This window comes from Pogonomyrmex barbatus, unplaced genomic scaffold, assembly GCF_055798465.1.
Source record: "Pogonomyrmex barbatus isolate J1 unplaced genomic scaffold, ASM5579846v1 scaffold1, whole genome shotgun sequence".
Lineage (NCBI taxonomy): Eukaryota > Metazoa > Arthropoda > Insecta > Hymenoptera > Formicidae > Pogonomyrmex > Pogonomyrmex barbatus.
In genome coordinates this window covers 26,207,253-26,227,281 of record NW_028297098.1, presented here as the reverse complement: position 1 = coordinate 26,227,281, position 20,029 = coordinate 26,207,253, and the positions used below count along the sequence as shown (strand labels likewise).

The 20,029-nt window shown below is 41.9% G+C and overlaps 1 protein-coding gene across 1 annotated transcript in view; it reads left to right on the top strand.

Moving 5' to 3' along the window:
* LOC105432273 (uncharacterized) overlaps positions 1-20,029 on the top strand; it is a 46,555-nt gene that overhangs the window by 13,728 nt on the left and 12,798 nt on the right. The window contains exons 2-3 of the mRNA XM_089085158.1: positions 16,704-16,739; positions 18,126-18,296. Of these exons, the coding sequence (XP_088941284.1) occupies positions 16,704-16,739; positions 18,126-18,296 (207 nt within the window). The remainder of the gene's footprint in view (positions 1-16,703; positions 16,740-18,125; positions 18,297-20,029) is intronic.

The window sequence follows — 20,029 nt, the reverse complement described above, 5'->3', positions numbered from 1 at the left end:
TATAAGTATGAATGTATGTACATACGATACAATAAGCACAATAGACAATCTCATTCGGCATCCTTATACACTTATCGGTCACCTGTTTTGATTGAATCATTGAATCATTGAAGCATTGAATCATTGTTACTTTATCATGAAGTTTACTTATAGCTTTCAAGTATAAATCACTGATTTAATAAGACTAATTTGTAAGCCTACGTTAACTCAACATTTTTGTGAATTTATCGCGTTACGTTAATTTCTAAATGTTTGAATCGTATTTCTAGATTACCCTGTATACGCAATCGGTAGTTTCTGCGTCTCTTTTTATTCCAAGCCGTGACCCCCGTGTGCGGCCGCCGCGTACGTTCTCGTTATCGGCGCGATATTTCAGTTAGCGAGCGGAACGAAAGCGCTTCTGCAGGTGCAAAGCGAAAATCGAGCGCAATCGTATAAATTTCACGATCATAAAGAAAGATCCGTTTGTGCGCGCTTAACGGTTTTAAATCGCGGTAGTTAGCGGGGATTGCGGCGTGAAACTACGGAGTATGTTGTCGTTGATGGCGTTTATCGGGACGTTGTTGTTGCTGGTTATCATTGAACGAGAAAGAGAGGGGCTGCAGAAAAGAGTTTCGTTTTAGTGATTTTAGATGGGAGCTGAGAGACAAATTGAATTTGCAAGCAGAAATAATTTCATTGACAATGTCGCGTATTATTTCTGATAACGTTAATGACATTATCATTAAATCTCTGGTTGAAGAAAATTATATAAAATCTTTGTGAAATTTATGATCTCTCTCCCCTCCCCTCTCTCTCTCTCTCTCTCTCTCTCTCTCTCTCTCTCTCTCTTTCTTTCTCTCTCATATCATCGTTAATTAAGTGTGACATAACACTATGCAATGAATAATTTTCCAAAGAGATCGATTTGAGGACTGACTCGGCCGAATTGAGGTTTTACTATAATATCTTCGCTGATAACAAGGAACAAAGGATATAATAGCTCAGATTGGAAATGTTCTACTGATGTCTATTGTGACGCGGGACAATAGATTAAGAGTAAAAAATGTGGGGAGTTATCAGTATCGAGGCAAGAGAAATACATGATTGTTCCACGGCTCGATAATAAGACGGAGTGTGCGATTGGCAAGGGATTTAATGCGAAAGAAATTCGCCGATCAAAAGAACGTCGTCCGATATTCTCTCTTAATGTTGCGGAAGAACGCTTTGAATCTAGCTTGTTCACGCTTTTCCTCCTCGCTTCTCTCTCCTCTTTCTCCTTCTCTGTCTTTCTCTCCACCCCTACCCTCCCCCTCTCTCTCTCTCTTTCTCTCTCTCTCTCTCTCTCTCTCTCTCTCTCTCTCTCTCTCTCTCTCTCTCTCTCTCTCTGTCTTAACCTCTCTTTTTCTGTTTCGCCATTCCGAATGCCCGATGTAGCCTACGCATAATTAAAGTCGTCGCGAACTTAGATTGGCGAGAATTGCGCATCCACTCTTTGGCAAGCTCGCGAGGAAATTGGTGCTCGTAGCTCCAGAGAAACTTCGGTGGGCTCTTTAATTGGTAGAGATGCAGCGCGAGATGCCGGAAATGGAAATCGACCTTGAGAACCGCGGATATGCTTAAAATTTCGTTAAAACGCTGAAAGGAAAACCGCAGCTTCGCGTCCCGTCAGCATCGGAATTCATTTCTCGACTGCTCTGCGAAAATAACATCGTTCTCCTCCCACGTGAAACGGATTAATGAAGATCAATGGACAAATCAAATTCTTACGAGTATCTACTTGTTTACGTATCGATGTTTCCGTATCAGATGTATTCGTCTTTTATTTCTAATTTAGTTTTTAAATGATATACTATGCCTATATCCTTTCCAGAAGAAAATATATTTCCATCGACCAAGAATTAAAAGTATTACGAAAAAAAAAAACGAGGGAAAAGTTACAATTCATGTATTCTATTTCAGAAATTACCTATAATGAAGTTACATGTCCAAGCATTTCTTTGCGATTGATGTAATTTATATCAATAATTATTGATACTTGATATAAAAGTATTAAATATAATCTGAAATATCATTCAATGGTTCAGTAGAATTTCAGATGAAGTTGGCTAAGCTGGAAATTATTGCACGTAGATGCATTTTTCCAAGGAGCATTTAATGAATTCTTTTTGCGGTATTCCGATCCGAATCGTTCCATGGAAAGTCGGCAATGGGGCTCGCGTACTTTCGTTTAGATATAATAATTGAGCGAACGTGACGAGAATTCTCTCGGACGCTACGCGGCAAGAACGATTTTCGCGGACGAGAACTTTTTAACGGGACATTAACGGAAGGGGGGGACGAATACGATTGGTCGATAGGAAAGGAGGGGGAGAGAAACGGGGAAACGGGTAAAAAGCCGCAGGGGTAACTTCCACGGAGTAGAAGTAGCAGCAAGCAGTGGAAGGTGGAGAATGTCGCACCTACGACTTTTAGAATCGTAAAATTTGAAATTGCCCCGGGGGCCATTTGCATGCCGCGTTTTGAGAGGACGGTTTGCCGCAAATTTATTCGTCCTCTCTCGTTTCCTACCCCCCGTTTCTATCAGGCCTCCTTTTTCCTGCTCTCGATCTTCGCACCGGTGTGCGAATAGAATGGGCTCGGTACTTTTAGAGACGGAAATGATGCTGAATTCGGAATCTATTGGAAAGCACGGGCAAGAAGTTGATTACCATGTACGAATTCACGCATGGAAAAAAATTCTTGTCACACACGTCAATATTTGCACGAAGAGAGCAGATATTCTCTTTTCATATCTTTTAAATTGATAATCGACAAGCAAACTTGTATAAGAATTTTGTGATGATTTAATATGTAAAAATTTTTGTCACACAATTTAATTAAATTTAAATTCAAAAAACTACGATAATTATTTAATTATTTATATATACATATATATATATAAGATATAAAAGAATATGCTAAAGTTATATATATTTCACATTGACATTTTAATAATGGATATACAGAATCGAGATTTATTAATTTCTAGATTTTACTTTTTAATTGCAGTTAAATGTAATAAAAATAATCGTATTTTCGTTTTAATGACTTTGAATAATCCATCTATGAGAAATATATTTACTCGGATATTATTTATATCATAATAATTTTCATGCTAATCCGCTAAAATAAATTTTCTCTGGACGAAGTTTCTAATATCATGTTGTAATTATAAGCTGTTTGAACGCAACGTTTGAGCTAAATCCGCACGCATTTCGCGGCCTAATTCTAATGTTTATCAAGATTAACCATTAACACATGATGTAATATAGTGCTATTTTGCAGCGTTAGACGTTTACGATCACAGCTACGTGATGATGAAGCTTGTTTTGCATATAATAGGTTCATTCCGTCATCAAAATCATGATCCGTGAAATTTCAGAGGCTGCGCTCATTTTCTTTAAGTTACATTGATGTTGAATCACCCAAACAGAAAAACTTTGCGTCCCCTCCAAACAGAAAAACTTTGCGTTTATGTTTTGCACATAAGAGAGAAGGAGAAAATAAGGGGAAAAAAAGAGAAATAAAAGGAAAAAGAGAGAACAAATAGTTTCTCGAGAGTGAGGAACAAGAAAAACGGGTCACGTCGATCGAACGACATATGAGGAAACGGCGCGTAGATATCATGCGAGAATCGACAATATCACTTCGCGCCTTCGGCTGTTTTCTTATCTATAGTGCCGATCTGTGGGCGCAAGCGGCAGCAATCGCATGAAAAGCCGATAGGAAGTTGCCACTATCGGCGACAACGAGTACCGCCCATCGGCTGTACACTCGGTACGTGCCTTTATTGCCGTTAGATAACTCGTTTGAGACTTGCTTGCAGGACCATTGTTAGCGATCGTGCCCGGTGATCTTTGCTCTCGGACCGCGACACGAAAACTTCAGTCATTTTCCTACCGATCCTACCGATTATTATCTAAAACGGAAGTAAAACTATTACATTAATAACATATTAATTTTAAATATATATATATATATATATATTTATAACATATATTATTACATAATTATATATATAAAATAATTGTTGTAATTATTGTAATTAATATTCTCGTCAATATTAATTATTAAGTGTTTTAGATATAATTTTATAAACGAAACGTAAACATACAACATAATGATATGATAAAACGGTCTGATCGTGATTGACTGCTTCTACTTAAAATGGAATACGCTATGAGGATCGCCTGCAATCACAGGTGTCTGTCTGAAAATGATTTATACTACTTCGGTCAGCTTAATCCCGAGTTTATTCCACGTAGTGTCGATGGACTCAAAAAGGAATCTCGCGAGAGAAGATGAAAGACGTATCTTTTTCTGCAAGTTAAACGCATCAGGATCTAAATTCATTATCGCTTGTTTCGCGAAGTTTAATTGAATGGGGAGGCGCGGCGGGGTGTTCTCCGTAAATCCGAAGACAATGGCAGGTAGGGACATTAATACGAGATACCCCGCGAGAAACGGGGAAGATAAAGATTGCGAAGTCAGGAAATTAATAAGTGTCTATGCAAATATTTCACGTGGGCAAACCGCTTCTCGCGATTCGGTAATTAAATTTCCAGAAAAGCGAGGAAACTTACGTCGAGAGCGCCGTTGTTACTTACGAAAACGAATTACTAACAAGCTCAGGATGAAAAAGTTCCACGCGTAATTCGCCCGCGATAAAATCGCAACAATGATCGCATGCGAATTTAGGAGAGCCGGTCGTATTAATTTCGCGCAGTGCGGAAAACGACGTCCTGCGCTTCCGCGACCTCCGCAATTATCCGACCGAGCTCGACGTTTAAATTGCGAAAGTTGAACGATACTCGCGACCCAAGTTCATTACGATTTTTCACAAAACTCGCAATCAAGTAAATAACTCGATTTCGACCGGCGCAAACTCTTATTGCCGGCGCCATACGACGCGAGTTCTCTTTAGCGTGGCTAACAGGAGCGCGAGATGAAATTACGAATTTATCGATTTACGTAATTCAAAAACCAGCAGGCGAAACACGTTCGCGCGCTTTACAAGCTCGTCAAAGTTGTATGCAAAAATAAAAAAAAAAAAAAGAAAGGAAAAAAACATGTGTTCCACTTTCTCGCCGAAATTTAAATCAGAAAAACTCGTCTTGAGACGCATCTCCTTTACTCGGTTTCCGTATTTACGTCCATGAGTATTACGACAAAATATAATTAAAGCGCATATTGATCACAATTTCTATCTTTCGATCAGATTTACGACAGTCAATCCGGCCGAATGAACATCACGCCCGACTCAATTTTCAGGAGTGACAAAATCATTCGCAGAAATTGAATATGTCAAGAGTGACATCGGTTAAACTTGCAATTCGATATTCCTTCGTGCACGCACATTCCACAAGATACGGTCCATTATAAACAGTACACCTAGACGTTCTCCGTTCGTCCTGAATAATTCGATTTGTTCGGGGGCGTTCTGCTCTACTTTTCATTGAAAGTAACCGAGAGAAGTCAACAGCCTGATTAAAAAGCGAGACTGTAGACGCGAAGGCAACGTCACTTCTTGAATTTGCGGCATGCCACGCGAGTTGTGTGAATTACTGAATGCGTGTCGGGAACGGACAATGACGTTAGAACGTAGAGAGAAGACGAGAGAAGGCTGTCAGATAGTAAAGCCGCGATAGCCAGATCGATTCACTGTTACTCTACACACACACACACACACACACACACACACACACACACACACACACACACACACACACACACACACACACACACACACACACACACACACACACACACACACAAACACAAACACACACACACACACACACACACATATCGCCTCTCATTCTGTCTCTCTCACTCTCTCTTTGCGCACAATGTACCCTGTGCGCACAATGCAGTCGATTGCCTGCGACATAAATGCGCATTATGCACGCACATTCTCTCTCTCTCTTTCTCTCTCTCTCTCTCTCTCTCTCTCTCTCTCTCTCTCTCTCTCTGTCTTACTCTCTCGTTCTCTTGCTTTCTCGCTCGTTCGCTCGTTCGCGCACGAGCGCAAAACGTCGAGCACAGCACGCTCGAATCGTATCTCGAACGGAAGGCGCGCAACGTGCATTGTCTCGCCCGAGCGGCAACGCCTGACGTCGCCGGCGACATTTCCTTCGCACTTTAAACACCCGCACTCCGTCTTTCTCTCTCTCTCTCCCTGTCTCGGGATCGCGTATCTCGGGATTCTCCTCTTCATTTTGCGTATACTGAGTGTATTCGAGTGTCTTTCGCCGCAGCTTCTCTTTCGGGAAGGATATCAAAGGATGCCAATCATTTCGGTGTCGAGATAAAACTTAAGTCATTATAAAAACTTAAAACATTTAAACGATTTTGGTCAGCAACGAAAAAGGATGAAACTATTTTTTTTTTTTTTCAATCATCGATAAGCAATGGCTCGTTTAATATAGAGCCAATTTTAAAATATAGAAAATATTTGAAAAAAGATTCTATTTTTTCCACAGATATAAAAACTATCGTGTTGAATTCTCGCTTAAAAATACTTAAATAAATTTTTCCTAACGTGGATAAAAAAAAACACTTATACGCATTTTCGCATATATTTTCGATTCGTCGCGAGATCGCGGCGCGAAGTCACGAGTTTAGCCCAGTAACGAGTTTTCATTTAAAAAAATTTTTTAAAAAAAATTCCTTTCACCCGTCGCGGCCGGCATCAGCAGTAACAACGACAGCAACATCCAAAATCTCAACTTGAAGCCGACGTCTTCCTTTCCTTCCTGTTTGCTGGTGCCGGTCACCCCTCCCGCCGCTTCGCAGCGTAATTTTATTTCTCCGATTTTAAGCGACGCTCGGAGCCCTAATTTCGTTAAATGAGTTGTTTGCTAACTCGGTTAAATTCGCGAGCAGCCAGCCAACCAGCCAGCCAGCCAGCCAGCGAGCGAGCTATCTAGGCAGGAGGCAGCAGTCTAGCAGTCAGACAGGCATGCAGCTCTTCCCGGTCGGTCGTCGGTCGACCGACCAACCAGCACCGAACCGGTCGACAGGGTCTCGCACGGGTAATGGTTTGACATGGTTATTGACGTTTCAGGCCGAAATCTAATTATTTGATATACGTGCTTGTCTGCCGTCACTGCGGCATACAGATACGTCAACCATCAACGGTGACTCCTCCCGTTGACCCTCTCTTTCTCTTGCTCTCGCTCTCCCTGTCGTCACTCTCGCTACGACTACTACCCGCTTCCTGACTACCCAGCACCTACGGCCATAACTGCACACGAGCTACAAATTGTCCAAGGTATATCAACACTTGAGATAGACGGTGGAAATATCGAGCGTGAAAAACTCAGAAAAAGAAAGAAAATATCGGAGAAATTAATCGAATGCGTAAGATATGAATTCTTAGCCATCTCGAGCGAAATATTCTTTATTCTTCGAATAAAAGATTCCTGAGAGTCTCATGCGTTTCGGACGCATCGTCTCCCAGTTCTATGTTCTAATATTCTGATATTCTGATGATAATTTGTGCCACATGATAACATATTAGAGGAATCGATATTATGTAGGCTTGCACGAGAGGCTGAAAAACTTCCATCCCGTAGCGACGCCGGCAAATACTCGATGGAGCCCGTACATTAGGCATGTGCACGACCAAAGTACAGTTAGTTAGTGTCTGATCACAAGAGCGGTCGGTTGCACTACTCTATAACAGCGTTACGTTATAGGCTGGCTCGCAATATGCTTCCCTATCTACCGCTCCTCCTCCGCGCTCCATCCCGTGCTCCCTCCCGACTCGTTTGCAAGGGTGAATCTCGGGGCAACCAACTACTGGGAGCGATGGTAGTTCACTATACCTGCACTATACGGCTTTCGCGCGCGGTATACGCGACGGTGTACTTAACATAATTACAGGACGCCGTAGCATTGTTCCGCATCACGATGCCTTCGGGACAAACGATAATAAAGGTCGAACTTTGCTCGCCAAACCAACCACTGATTTCCGGTTTAATCTAGCTGCTTACGATCGGCTCGCTACTTTCTCCTTCTCCTCCCCTCCCTCCCTCTCTCTCTCTCTCTCTCTCTCTCTCTCTCTCTCTCTCTCTCTCTCTCTCTTTATTGTACGACTTTCTACTATATGGTTAATGAACTTATCTCTTCTTCAAAACTAGATAGTCCGTATTCAATATGGCTCTACGTTTAAATTGTCATAAATCGTTGATTTTGTTAATCTTGATTTAAAATTGGAACTATATGGTTGGAATTATATGGTATAATTTTCGCGAATGCGACGCGATAAAATTCGCATTTGTTTGATGAGAAACGAATCAATAAACGGGAACTTTATCCGTCCTTTATTCTGGAGTCGTGCTCTCGATCGTTCATTATTACGATATACTCGGGCGCTGCGCAACGTCGTGGCCTAAGTTCGCAAATGAAGCACAAAGCTGTCGTCTCTTTGACGCGTCCACCGTCCGTGTCCCTCCCTTTTATAATTTTAATCGTTATAACACCAGCAGATAACGCCTCGAATGAAAGACGGGCCCGGCTCTTTACAGGCAGACGAACAGGTTCACCCGAAATCGATCGCGCTTTTCATCCGGGAGATGAACCGGACTTCGTCAAAGGACGTCGGAGAAGCGATCGGTCGGATTTTCGTGAAATATCGCGGCAACCCGGGTCCATGGCATCAGCTTTACGCGTATGGAAGTTTAACCGGTTAATGCAACAAAAAAAAGAGCAAGAGAGAGCGAGGAAGGACGGAACGAAGTACTTTACCGGGCGTCTCTCTCTCTTTCTCTCTCTCTCTCTCTCTCTCTCTCTCTCTCTCTCTCTCTCTCTCTCCGCAACGCTCTATTCCTCCACCTCTCCACGCTGACGCTTTTTTCTCCCTCTACGATATTTTGTCGTCTACTAATAGGAAGGCCTGTCAATTGCGCTTTTCACAAAGCTCTCGTTCGGCGCTTTACAAAGAGCTTCTCCGCGGCGAAAGAGCACGGATGCGCGCGGCGTGTGGAGTGGCGCGGCGCGACGCGTCGCACGCACGGGCGTCCACGCGCGTGCTTGCACATCGCAGGCAGGCGGGACACGTACACAAACACAAATGATGTTTGCACGTATACACGTGTATACGCGTGGAAAAACACGTATGCACGCAAACACGCGTTCATGCGGCCCGGCATGTGCATGTACGCGCGGTAGTTCGTGATACAGGGATGGACTTTACGGTCTGATCGCCGCGTGTATCCGCGCCCGCCTCCACGGGACGTCTTTCAGGGAAGTAACATCGTAATTTCATTAGGTAGCCTACTCACTGACTCATTCGCTCCCGCTTGTCCTCTGTTCCTCTCTCTCCCTCTCTCTCTTTCTATCTCTATTGTGCGCGCGTAGATGTGCAAACAATGCCTGCCAATCTCTCTTCTTCTCTCTTTCTCCCTTCCTCTCTCTTCCTCTTTTCTCTTCTATCCTTTCCCCACCGCCATCGTTCTGCTCGTCGTCGTCGTCGTCGTCGTCGTCGTCGTCGTCGTCGTCGTCGTCGTCGTCGTCGTCGTCGGCTATCCTTCCTCATTAACCCAAGCTCGATAACGGACGGCGAATAAATCGGGCGCACGTATCGAATGCGCTTATTAACTCGGTTAACGCGGACGATTAGCGGCCGCTGACGGAATATTTAGCGGGCGCGGCTTACAATAATTTCGTGTCACACGTTGCGCTCTCGTAATATCATCGTAAGCACTGATTAAACGCGAGCCGGCCGTAACGATCGCGATGCGATACGGCGACCGCGGTAATTTCGCCGGGAGTATTACGAGCGCAGTAATGGAATCGATAATAATTACACGGCCGTGAGAGCAGCGCGACGCGTTGTCCTCCGGAGAGAGAGAGAGAGAGAGAGAGAGAGAGAGAGAGAGAGAGAGAGAGAGAGCCTTCTTTCAAAGGCTGCCCTATCGGCTTTATCCCCCAGGTTGGCGGACTGCACGCATAGGACGTTAAAACCAAATCGTGATTTCTTTTATATGGGACACCCCATTTTTACCGGATTAATCGTTAACAGCGGAATCTTTGGCGAATTCCCGCTTATTTCTCTCTTAGCGGAAACGTCGGTGAAAACTATCAGCCGGATAAAAATATCGCTGTACATGAGAAGAAGATTTGATTAAAATAAAATTAAATTACTCCGGCGAAAATAAATAGAAAGGAAGGTGCGCTGTTTCTGCTATTTCTGCAATTGAATCGAATCTGAATGATTACGTGGAGTCAACAACTGAACCCATCACCGGTGTTACGTTTCTGATCCAAATATCACTGATACAAGCACGTATCAGTTTTAAATGAAATATTATTCTACTTATTCGTAACAGAATTTATACATAAAAAGAAAACGTTTCATTCAAGAACGAAATATCTGTTGCGGATTTAAATTCATGAAATGTCAGATTTATTTTTCCTGCATCAGCTTTCTATATTTTCTTACCTATTTAAAACAACGTCATGCTGTAAACCTTGGGCTCGCTTTTTAATATCAGCTTTCTTGAATAGCAAAAATTTTATAAAGATTTCTGTACTACACAATAAATAATTTTATCTTACACACATATAATTTTTACCTATTCACAATTTTAACTTAGATATCTCCTTTTCTTTCACTTCAAAAATTTCAGTTATGAAAATTTTATTAAAATTTTTCAAATAAAAAGGAAGAATCTAGTTCTAAGTCAATGAAATTCTGAATAAGTAAAAATTGAATGAAGAGATTAGACAGTTAACATCTTGACTCGTCGTATCATTTGGGGATCAGTACGGAAGAAACATCGGAAGCATCAGGAAGAGGATCAAGCATGGACGCAGACGTCCGGGTTTCGTGACAGGCGAGCCGTTCATAAAACTTGGTTCGTTGTCGACGAAACCTGCACGATCTGCAACCACGTCGACGGTGTGCCAGCGGCGTGTATGTCGCGATGCGGATACCTCGGATTTCTCACTCTGTGTGTCGGAAATAACACACGGCGAATGAAAACCGCGAGACCTCAAACAAAATCGCAACGCGTGAAACATCGACGAGCGCGTCCGTCATGTGAAACGACGCAAGTAATATACCATATCGCGAACAAAATGAACCGGAATACCGGAAATATGCACGAGTATCATATAAACGCACGATTCATCGTGTCTGATGATATAGGGAAATATATGGAACGTGAACTAACAAAAGGGAATTAAAATGCGTAATGAATATCTCGAATAAAAGAACACACAATTAAAAAAGAGCGTATTATATTATTTAGAATACAATCAAAACTAGTTTTTCTTTCACGGTGCAACACTCCTTTAACAAGATTATTATTCATTGTCAATGCAAAGTACATATGGTTAAATTATTCTGTAATTATTAGCTTTACGCAAAATTACGTCCATTTACAGTTTTCCCGTAAATATGAATTTATCGTGTACTTGGGGGGAAATAAAGAGAATGTCCTTGTTCGCGATAACAGGATAATGCGGCTATAAAAATAATAGCTTCGTGATATCGACAATAGCAGACTTTAGCTATTTTCATCCGCAATCGGCGAGTAGTATTTTGTTCTATTTTGATTGAAAAATGAATTTTATACTTTTTGATAATAATTGCATATAATGATATTTCCCAAGATATATTATACGATATCATCACTGCAATTATGATATACTAAACGCTTTATGCGCTTCATAACTTGTTCGATAATACCGCTTTAGAGATACTCGGGAAATCGAGATTTTAGGATCTCGAGAACAGATTAATATAAGCGGCTCCTTCTCGAAACTGGGTAAGCTCTTAAATTAAATAAATGTTAACCCTCGTTACTCAGCCAAAGTTATCGAATTAAAAAAGGCCGCGCAAGCCAAAACGCCGCTTTGAGGAAAATGCATTTCAACTTTTTATTTTATTTTATAAAATACTTAGAGAGAAACCACAACTCCATTAACTATTAACGGAGTTTTAGTGTTCCCTTCCAGGTATTCCGTACAAGATGAGGTAAGAACTTCAAATGCGTTTTTCTGAAAAATAACATTTACGAGTCTTTCGCAGAATTTTCAATCAATCAAGATTTTCGGCAGAAATGCGTCTTTCGCCAAAGATCACCCCGAATCCCGTAGGACTCTCGACGGTCGACTCTCGTTAACTCATGCGATGCAAACGTAGGCGAAACGGATGTTCAAGAAGGGCGAAGCAGCCGATCTAACGAAGTAGCGAGAGGATCTCACTCGAGGTCTGCTTAGGGGTTTCCTTAACTTGAGATTAACTCGAGGTTAATTCACTTAGGAGGACTTGGCCCGGGCACTGCTCCGGGCTGCTATTAAGTATTACTACTCGGATTAGTATTACCAGTTTACTCGAGCTGCGCCACACGATGCCGACGCATCGTGTCGTGTACGCTGATCTGCACGTACTTACGCACGTACTTACGCACATACGCAGGAATTTACGCGCTTTACAGTAACGTGCCTCAAGGTGCGCATCTAGAATATTCCCTCCCCTCCTCCCCCCCCCTCTCTCTCTCTCTCTCGTTTTCGAAAATGGCTCCCGAGGCTATCGTATTTCCCTTAATAATACACCCTGTGTGAAGGACGACTTTTCGGGATTTCACGCGACGCCGCTGTTTTACGGTGAACGCGGGGATAAAGCGGCGTTACCGTAAAGCGATGCAGTTGCGCGCGGCGTTTCTACAACGCTCGAGGCATTATCGTAGATTGCACCTTCGTACTATCTCTGGTGTTGTTTCGCTATAGTATGTAGAACAACAATGCCAACTTTTGAACCGACAATTATAGGACGGTTCGGTGAGAAATAGTTTAAACGTCCCGTGCACAGTTCTTTTCACTCTTTCTACTATCAATTTTTTCACGACGAATATAGAAGAACTATAGAAAGAACTATAGAATTATAGAACTATAGAACTATAGAATGTAGAAGAATATAGAAGAACTAAAGTGTTTACGAGATTAACGAAATTCAACGAAATTAGTGAAATTAACACGAAACATCCACTTCTTTTCGTCGTGGGATTTTAACATTACATCGTCAAAGTTTTTAGTATGAAAGAAGAGAAATTGTTTGTTTTATATCATAAAATGATGTTGCATAATGAAATTCTATCGCGTATCAATTATAGATATTTGCCTCAATTTTTGAATATTTGTAATATTTTAGTAATTCGTAAATCATAGCTACAACAAAAAAATTTCCAGTATTTTGCCACTATTCATGAACAGACAATTTAAACACTATTTTCTATATGTACAGTTTCGCAAAATGTTCTACGTTGACTACCTTTTCTATGTTTATAGAAATAAAAAAATATGTGATATTTATTCACGGATTAAATTTGATAAACACCTACATCTCTGCAAGCTCTGAAGAATATTAAAATATATCTTTTAGTACCGCAAAATCATCCCTTTCTTTTATATAAAAAGTTAAAATTTTATAAAATTCTATTTTCAAAGCTAAGAAGCTTATTTTTCAAGCTATTTAATTTATATCTTTTACGAGAAGGTTCGTATATTGTCTTATATTCATATACAATTTCGCAAAAGATTATAAAACGCAGTTATTTGATCGTTATAGTAAAACTTTTTAGAAACAAGTTATTGCTATATCCGCGCAAATGACTTCACACCGCGCAAATGACTATATACCTTACTCCCCTAGAGCCCTGCGATATTTTACATTCCCTTCTTCTCTACTTTCTGCATATATGTCCGTCAACGACGCGCGACGAGGCCGTTTCTCTCTTCTCGTCGTTTCTGCTCGTTTCCCGACTTCGTTAATTAGAAACGTGTCACGTATTAGCCATTAACGGCAGCGACAGACACGGGCGTCTTTTTCACGCGCACCGACGACGTTTGACGTCCAAAATGATCATTACCAGAGCTATCGGAAATCATAACGTATCGTCACGCATACTGCATAATAACGAGGGCTGTTTCGTAATGACAATTGTCTATCACCTGCGAATGGACGAGCGTGACCCGCATGTAGCGATGGTATCGATATTGTGCCAAATGTGAGTGTTTCTCAAGCATCGACCGCGATCAATTTTCAAAATATTCAATCGCCATTAGAAATAAAATGTAACGATGTAAACGTTAATATATAAGCACAAAGATCTTCTTGAAAGATCCAAAATAAAAATGGATTAAATTCAAAATTTATCGACTCTTTCTTACAGACAATACACATTTAAAATAAAGTGTATAAAATGTGGATTGGTATATTTTTGCTCTTTAATCGAGCCTCCCTGTCGATCGAGCATCCATATTCAGTTTACTCGAAAATTGCGAGCAAGCATTGGTTCGAGGGCCATCACTTCTCGCGCGTGCTCTCTATCTCTATCTCTCTCTTCCTCTCTCCCTCTCTCTCACGCGCGCTCTCCAGGCCCTTCCGCACGGTCGCCGTTCAATACTCACGTATGAATAGCGATGCGAAATCGGACAGCGCCTCGCGAATTCGCGATGCACGCCCGGGACTCGTTTAAACGTGTCACAAATGGCATGCATCTGCCCGACGAAATCGCCGTGCCAAATAGCGGTAGAAAATTTTTGCGCGTCGACGACGCCGGTCACTCTTGCGTGCGTCACAAAGCGGTCGTTTGACAGAAAAATGGGGCAAAAGTCAAAATTGTCGCAGGTAACTTGATATCAGCGAGGACCGATACTCAAAAATTATCTACACTTTATTCGATGAAGTTTCACTGAGTTTTAAGGCAATTTCTATTTGATCCTATCTCAATAAAATGTCACTTATTCGTTATTAAAAATCTGCAGCTTAAAAATTTTCACGAATTAAGTTGAAGAGAAAATAAGTATACTAAATTCCAAATACATTTTAATAGAATGCTTTTATATGATCGCACAGATATTAGAAGGTAAAATTATAGATTAATAGAGATTAATTCTTCAAAAATGTATGACGCTATTACTGATTAAATAATTTAAATATCGTAGCTTTTAAATTTACGAAATAAAAACTTTTATTAGTTGCATTATATTCTCTGTTTTTTTGAATTGTATATAACGGATTAAATTTTTCTGAATATATGCATCAGAGCCGAGCAAATAACAAACTAAATGTACGAGAGATAATAAAAATTTACATTAACATTAAATTAAATATATAATAGCTTAGTTCAATTGTAACATTGCAATTTTAAACACGTTGCTCTACGAAAGATATATTCACGATACGACGATACAAAATTTCTGAAACCTTAATCCGTCTTGCGTGTTTGTCATTCTCAGCAAGAAATAATCATCGACGATTAAGTTGAATTCCCGAACGCTCTCTGTTATAATTTAAATTGTAAATCCAGAGTTAATACACTGGAATTAGTAGTCGGATGCGAAAGCCGTTCTGAATCGAAAGACCTTTACTTCTTTCAATCTTCGTTACAAGCCGAAAGCGACATCGGCAAACGGGCACGGAGAAAGAGGATCAACGCGGTTCCAGTAGGATGATTGGCCGAGAAAAAAGAGGATCTAACGAGAAAACGAGCAGCAGCGGTGGCGGCAATGGGTAAGAGCGGCAGGCAGATTTCAATTACAAACAGGAACGTATCGCAAAGTGGTGGACACTGGGCATAGTATTAAAAGCCGGGCGGACTTGGCTTTTCGGCGCGAACCACTGAAGAGAGAGAGAGAGAGAGAGAGAAAGAGAGAGAGAGGGAGTGAGAAGGAGAAAGCCGGGGCGAGAGGACGAGCGCTCTCTCGCATCACCCGCACTGGTCCAGCATTCATCCGTTTCCATTGAGCCCCGACCTGGCTGCCGTGCAGTCCTCGCACAATGCCGAGCTCTCACTATTGCGCGCGCGAGAGACCTATTATTTCATCAGCTCGTCCCTTTTCTTCGATCCGCGTATCCGATATATCCCCCTCCCTCCCTCCCCTTCCCTCCCGATATTCCGACCGATCCCTTGTTTCCCCTGAGCTCCGTGCGCTTCCCTCCCCCTCCCCCCCTCCTCCCGTCCGACCGTCGATCTTTTCCTCTTTTCGCGTTGCCTACGTCTCGCCTACGTCTCTCGTATTTCGCGTTATTAAGGATCATCCTGAACCGCCGACGTTGCCGTCGCGATGCGCTCGAGCAAGCTCGAATCGATTTTCAACTCGTGCGCTTGAGAGAGCGGTCTTCCTCCTCCGTCGACCGAGGAAGACCTTGAGGACACACCTGCACCTGCACCTGCATCTCGCTCGAAATAAGAGATCGGCTCCTATTCTTGGTACGCGCGGTTTCGTTCACATTCCAGGTTAAAAGTGAAATGGAATTAAATTTTATCGATACTCACACTCTATAGTTAAGGAAGCAATCAGCTATAAAAATACAGTTATGTGATCTAATATCCCTTTTCAGTAGTATTTCCTACCTTTTTCTCTTTTCTCTTCCTGAATATCTTGTTTTGTAATGTATTAAAATATTCGTACTCGCGCCGTCTCTCGATAAAAAAACTATCAAAATAAAAGTATCTTGACATCTTATTTAAAGTTATAAATTCCGTGAAAATTCAAAATTATTATATATTATTATATATTATTATATATACATTCTAATTTTTAATACTCGTAATACTTTCAATAATGTCCCTGTGTCTTTCCCACCTACATAATTTATTTTCGTTTCTATTATATATACGTTATCTATTACCAATTAATTAATTTCCTTTATCTCTTGTCCCCAGGTCAATCAATACCGGCACTGACGTTGCAAGTTTTAGGTAAATTTTCTATGTATTACAAAGTAAGCAAACCTATTGTATTCTCTTTCTGTTTAGTCCTATCTCTCAACTTCCTCGTCTCTCTTATGTACACATGCACGCTAACAGGAAGCTGTGATAGCTCTTGACAAGTACGTGACATTTGCAGCCGTCCTGTTACCGAGTATGTAATTATCGCATAGCGCGTAGGCAGCTAGTCGCATTCCGAAAAATCGCGATATATTAAGAGAAATGCATTTCGATTGTATTGGGACGTGTGGAATGAAATGTATCTATTCGACGTGCCGCCATGCGGGAGAAAATAAATTTGAGCTTCAATTTCACGAGCAAACCAATAATAAAACGATAATGATATGAACCTAGTCGTATAATAAAGTGTGCAAAAGCACCAGTAATTCTAATGCATAAAAATCGCCGAGTTGAATTCTATTCTACTAAAATATGTAATTTAATATATAATTTAAAATAATGAATAATGCCTTTCTCATGTACCGTGATAAATATTACTAATCGATGTTTGCAAATTAGAGGAAATTGTAATATTTTAGGACATCTTGTTACGCGCGTTTCAAGAAAAATTTACCATGCTTTTCGATAGCGCCGATACGTGTGACACAGAATTTGTTGAATATACTTTCAAGTTAGACTTTATAAAAACAAATAAATATTCAGATATATACGTGGTGTGTATATTTCTAAACGAATATCAAATTCATTCGCTAATATTGAAGTCAGATATCTTCAACGTTACAAAAACGCTTTCAATAAATAAATCTGAAATATTCGATAATTCTGTGGTTCTGTCCGCGTGTAGATCGTATTAAAAAAAAAAAAATGGTACGATCTCCCTGTTAGGCTACCGGGCCGGCTAATCCAGCAATAACGACGCGATAGCGCTCGCAGACGATCTCACATCCAACCGACTCTTTCCGCATTAGAGAAACTTAATTGCACCGCGAATAGATCGAGAGAAATGCTGGACGTGAACTCGTTCTGCGGTACTCGTGCGGAATCGCGTATTGTCTCATCTCCCGACCAACCCTTCAAGCTCGCTTCGTCGCCCACACGCCTCGTTGGTGCGGCACCCCGTACCACCCGCTCCACGTGCACGCCGTCCACGGTAACGAGCCATCTCGCCATCACCATCACCGAGCAGCACCAGCACCAGCACCAGCACCAGCATCAGCACCAGCATCAGCACCAGCAATGACCGGCTTTACCTCTCACGCGCGCGACAGTAACGCCGTTGTGTGAAAGCCGCTCCTGATCATTCGCGCGTGCTATATTATTTTTACCTCGGCAACTAGAGCGGTGAAACACGTAGCGTTATCAAACAACGGCTTTGTCTAACTTTAATTGAAAATATTGGAATAAATTTTCCAATAGACGTCGCCGATGAAACCACCGCCACCGTCGCCGCCGTCATCGCCGCCACCAAGCGCATGGCCACCCACCCGACGCAGAATGAATGGATGACTGAATCGAGCGTGGGGAGAAGAGGGAATGTACCGGAGAAGAGAATGGAGAATCCATCGGCACATACCGAGAGAGAGATGGGTAGGTAAATAGCCGTTTTGCGAGTTTATGACGCGGAATTGTTGTTCAAAAACGGGACCGCGTGGCCAGTCAACCGTTTTCGGCTTCGATTGATGTTGTACCGATGTCCGCACCTCTTCCTTCATCCGGATACGGCAGGTAGCTCATGACAGAATCATCGGTGCCATAAATGGAACGTATACGTACGCTCGCAAACATCGGTGGCGATAACCACCGCCGTCGCGTACTAATGTGCGCGCGTGTCGGGATAAACGATGAAATCGGTCAAACCGCGAGCGAGCGACGCTGTCGACGATTAATACACGTCCCCACGTATGTCGCCAAGATCTGTTCGTTATCCGGGAAAGGTTGCAGCTATTTTTCACGGCTGGACTCTCGGACAGCCGCCAACGTCCGTTGGTGATCTAGCCTGCGGTAATCTAGTTGATGATAAGCGGCTCTTGTGCAAAACACGTCAAACCATGGTAACTTGAATAATTTATATTGCAGGAAAACACGTAAAAGTTATAATAATTTCAAAGGAAATATTATATAATATCTACGATAAACATTAATCTTTTATTAAAATTGACTATGAAATAAAATTCAATTCAGCATAGGGTGCAAAAAATTTTTAGATTAAAAGTCGTGAGAAAAAATTTTTTTTCTGATTGAAAACTAAAATGATCAGTGAGAAGCCGAAGATAATCATTTATCATCAATGTAACAACGGCACAGGTGAGAGGTTCAACGCAACGACGAGCTTGCAAAGAATAAAAGTATTTCAAAAAGTTAAAAGTCAATTTTCTATCAATTATAAAAGCGATATGATAAATGAAGAGATAAAATCAATCACTAATCGACTATTACAATTCGAGGCAGGTGAGAGGTGATTCAGGGGCGGACAGGTCGCAACAGGCGAAATTACAGACTGGAGGGCAGAGACCGGAAGCGAGTTCACCGCTCATCTGCGTCAGGATGGAGCCATGCCCTCAACCCTGACTTCTGCACTTCCCCCGATTCTCCCCTTCGATTCTCTCCCGTCTATCTCTCCTTCCCTTCCGAGCCCTCATCCCTCATCTGCGTGCCCCTTGCCGTTAACCAGTCCCGCTGGATGCCTGGGGCCCACCGACGATCTCCTCTTCCCGGAGGCGGGACCAAGCAGAACCGGAAGTGCCCGGATATGAGTTTCCGGCACGGACAATTTGCAACGCGAAATTGAATGATCGACTCCGATAACCGTCCCAGGGCTGTTCCTACCTAGCAGCCGACTGCGCGGTATTCGAGGACGGCGCCATCGCCGTTATGTCGAAAACGAATCGTCGGGCTGCCTCGCCATTACTGCGATTCGTTATCGTCATTACCGGCACCGACGGTGCACGCCGGATCGTTCTGGGGGGAAGGACGAAGGAGAGCGTGTGAGTGATTGTTGCAGCCGCGGTTTGCGGGCGCGAGCGCGAAGGTCCTCCTCTTTCGATCTGGACCAGATCAAATGGTAATAATAGCAAATATGATGAGATAAGTTAAGGATAAATAATAGTCAATCAATAGTGATAAACAATTAATTATCAATAGTGCTAATCATAATAGTTAACTCCAGATTCCCACATATTTCAAATTATCACGGGTCTCCCACATTGGGATAATGGCTACCCCACGTCTAACATTTCATTATAGATTTTAAAAAAATCAACTGTTTTTTTCATCGAAACCTCAGGCATCAAGGAATTTTCCTATGCATAGAAAAATACTAA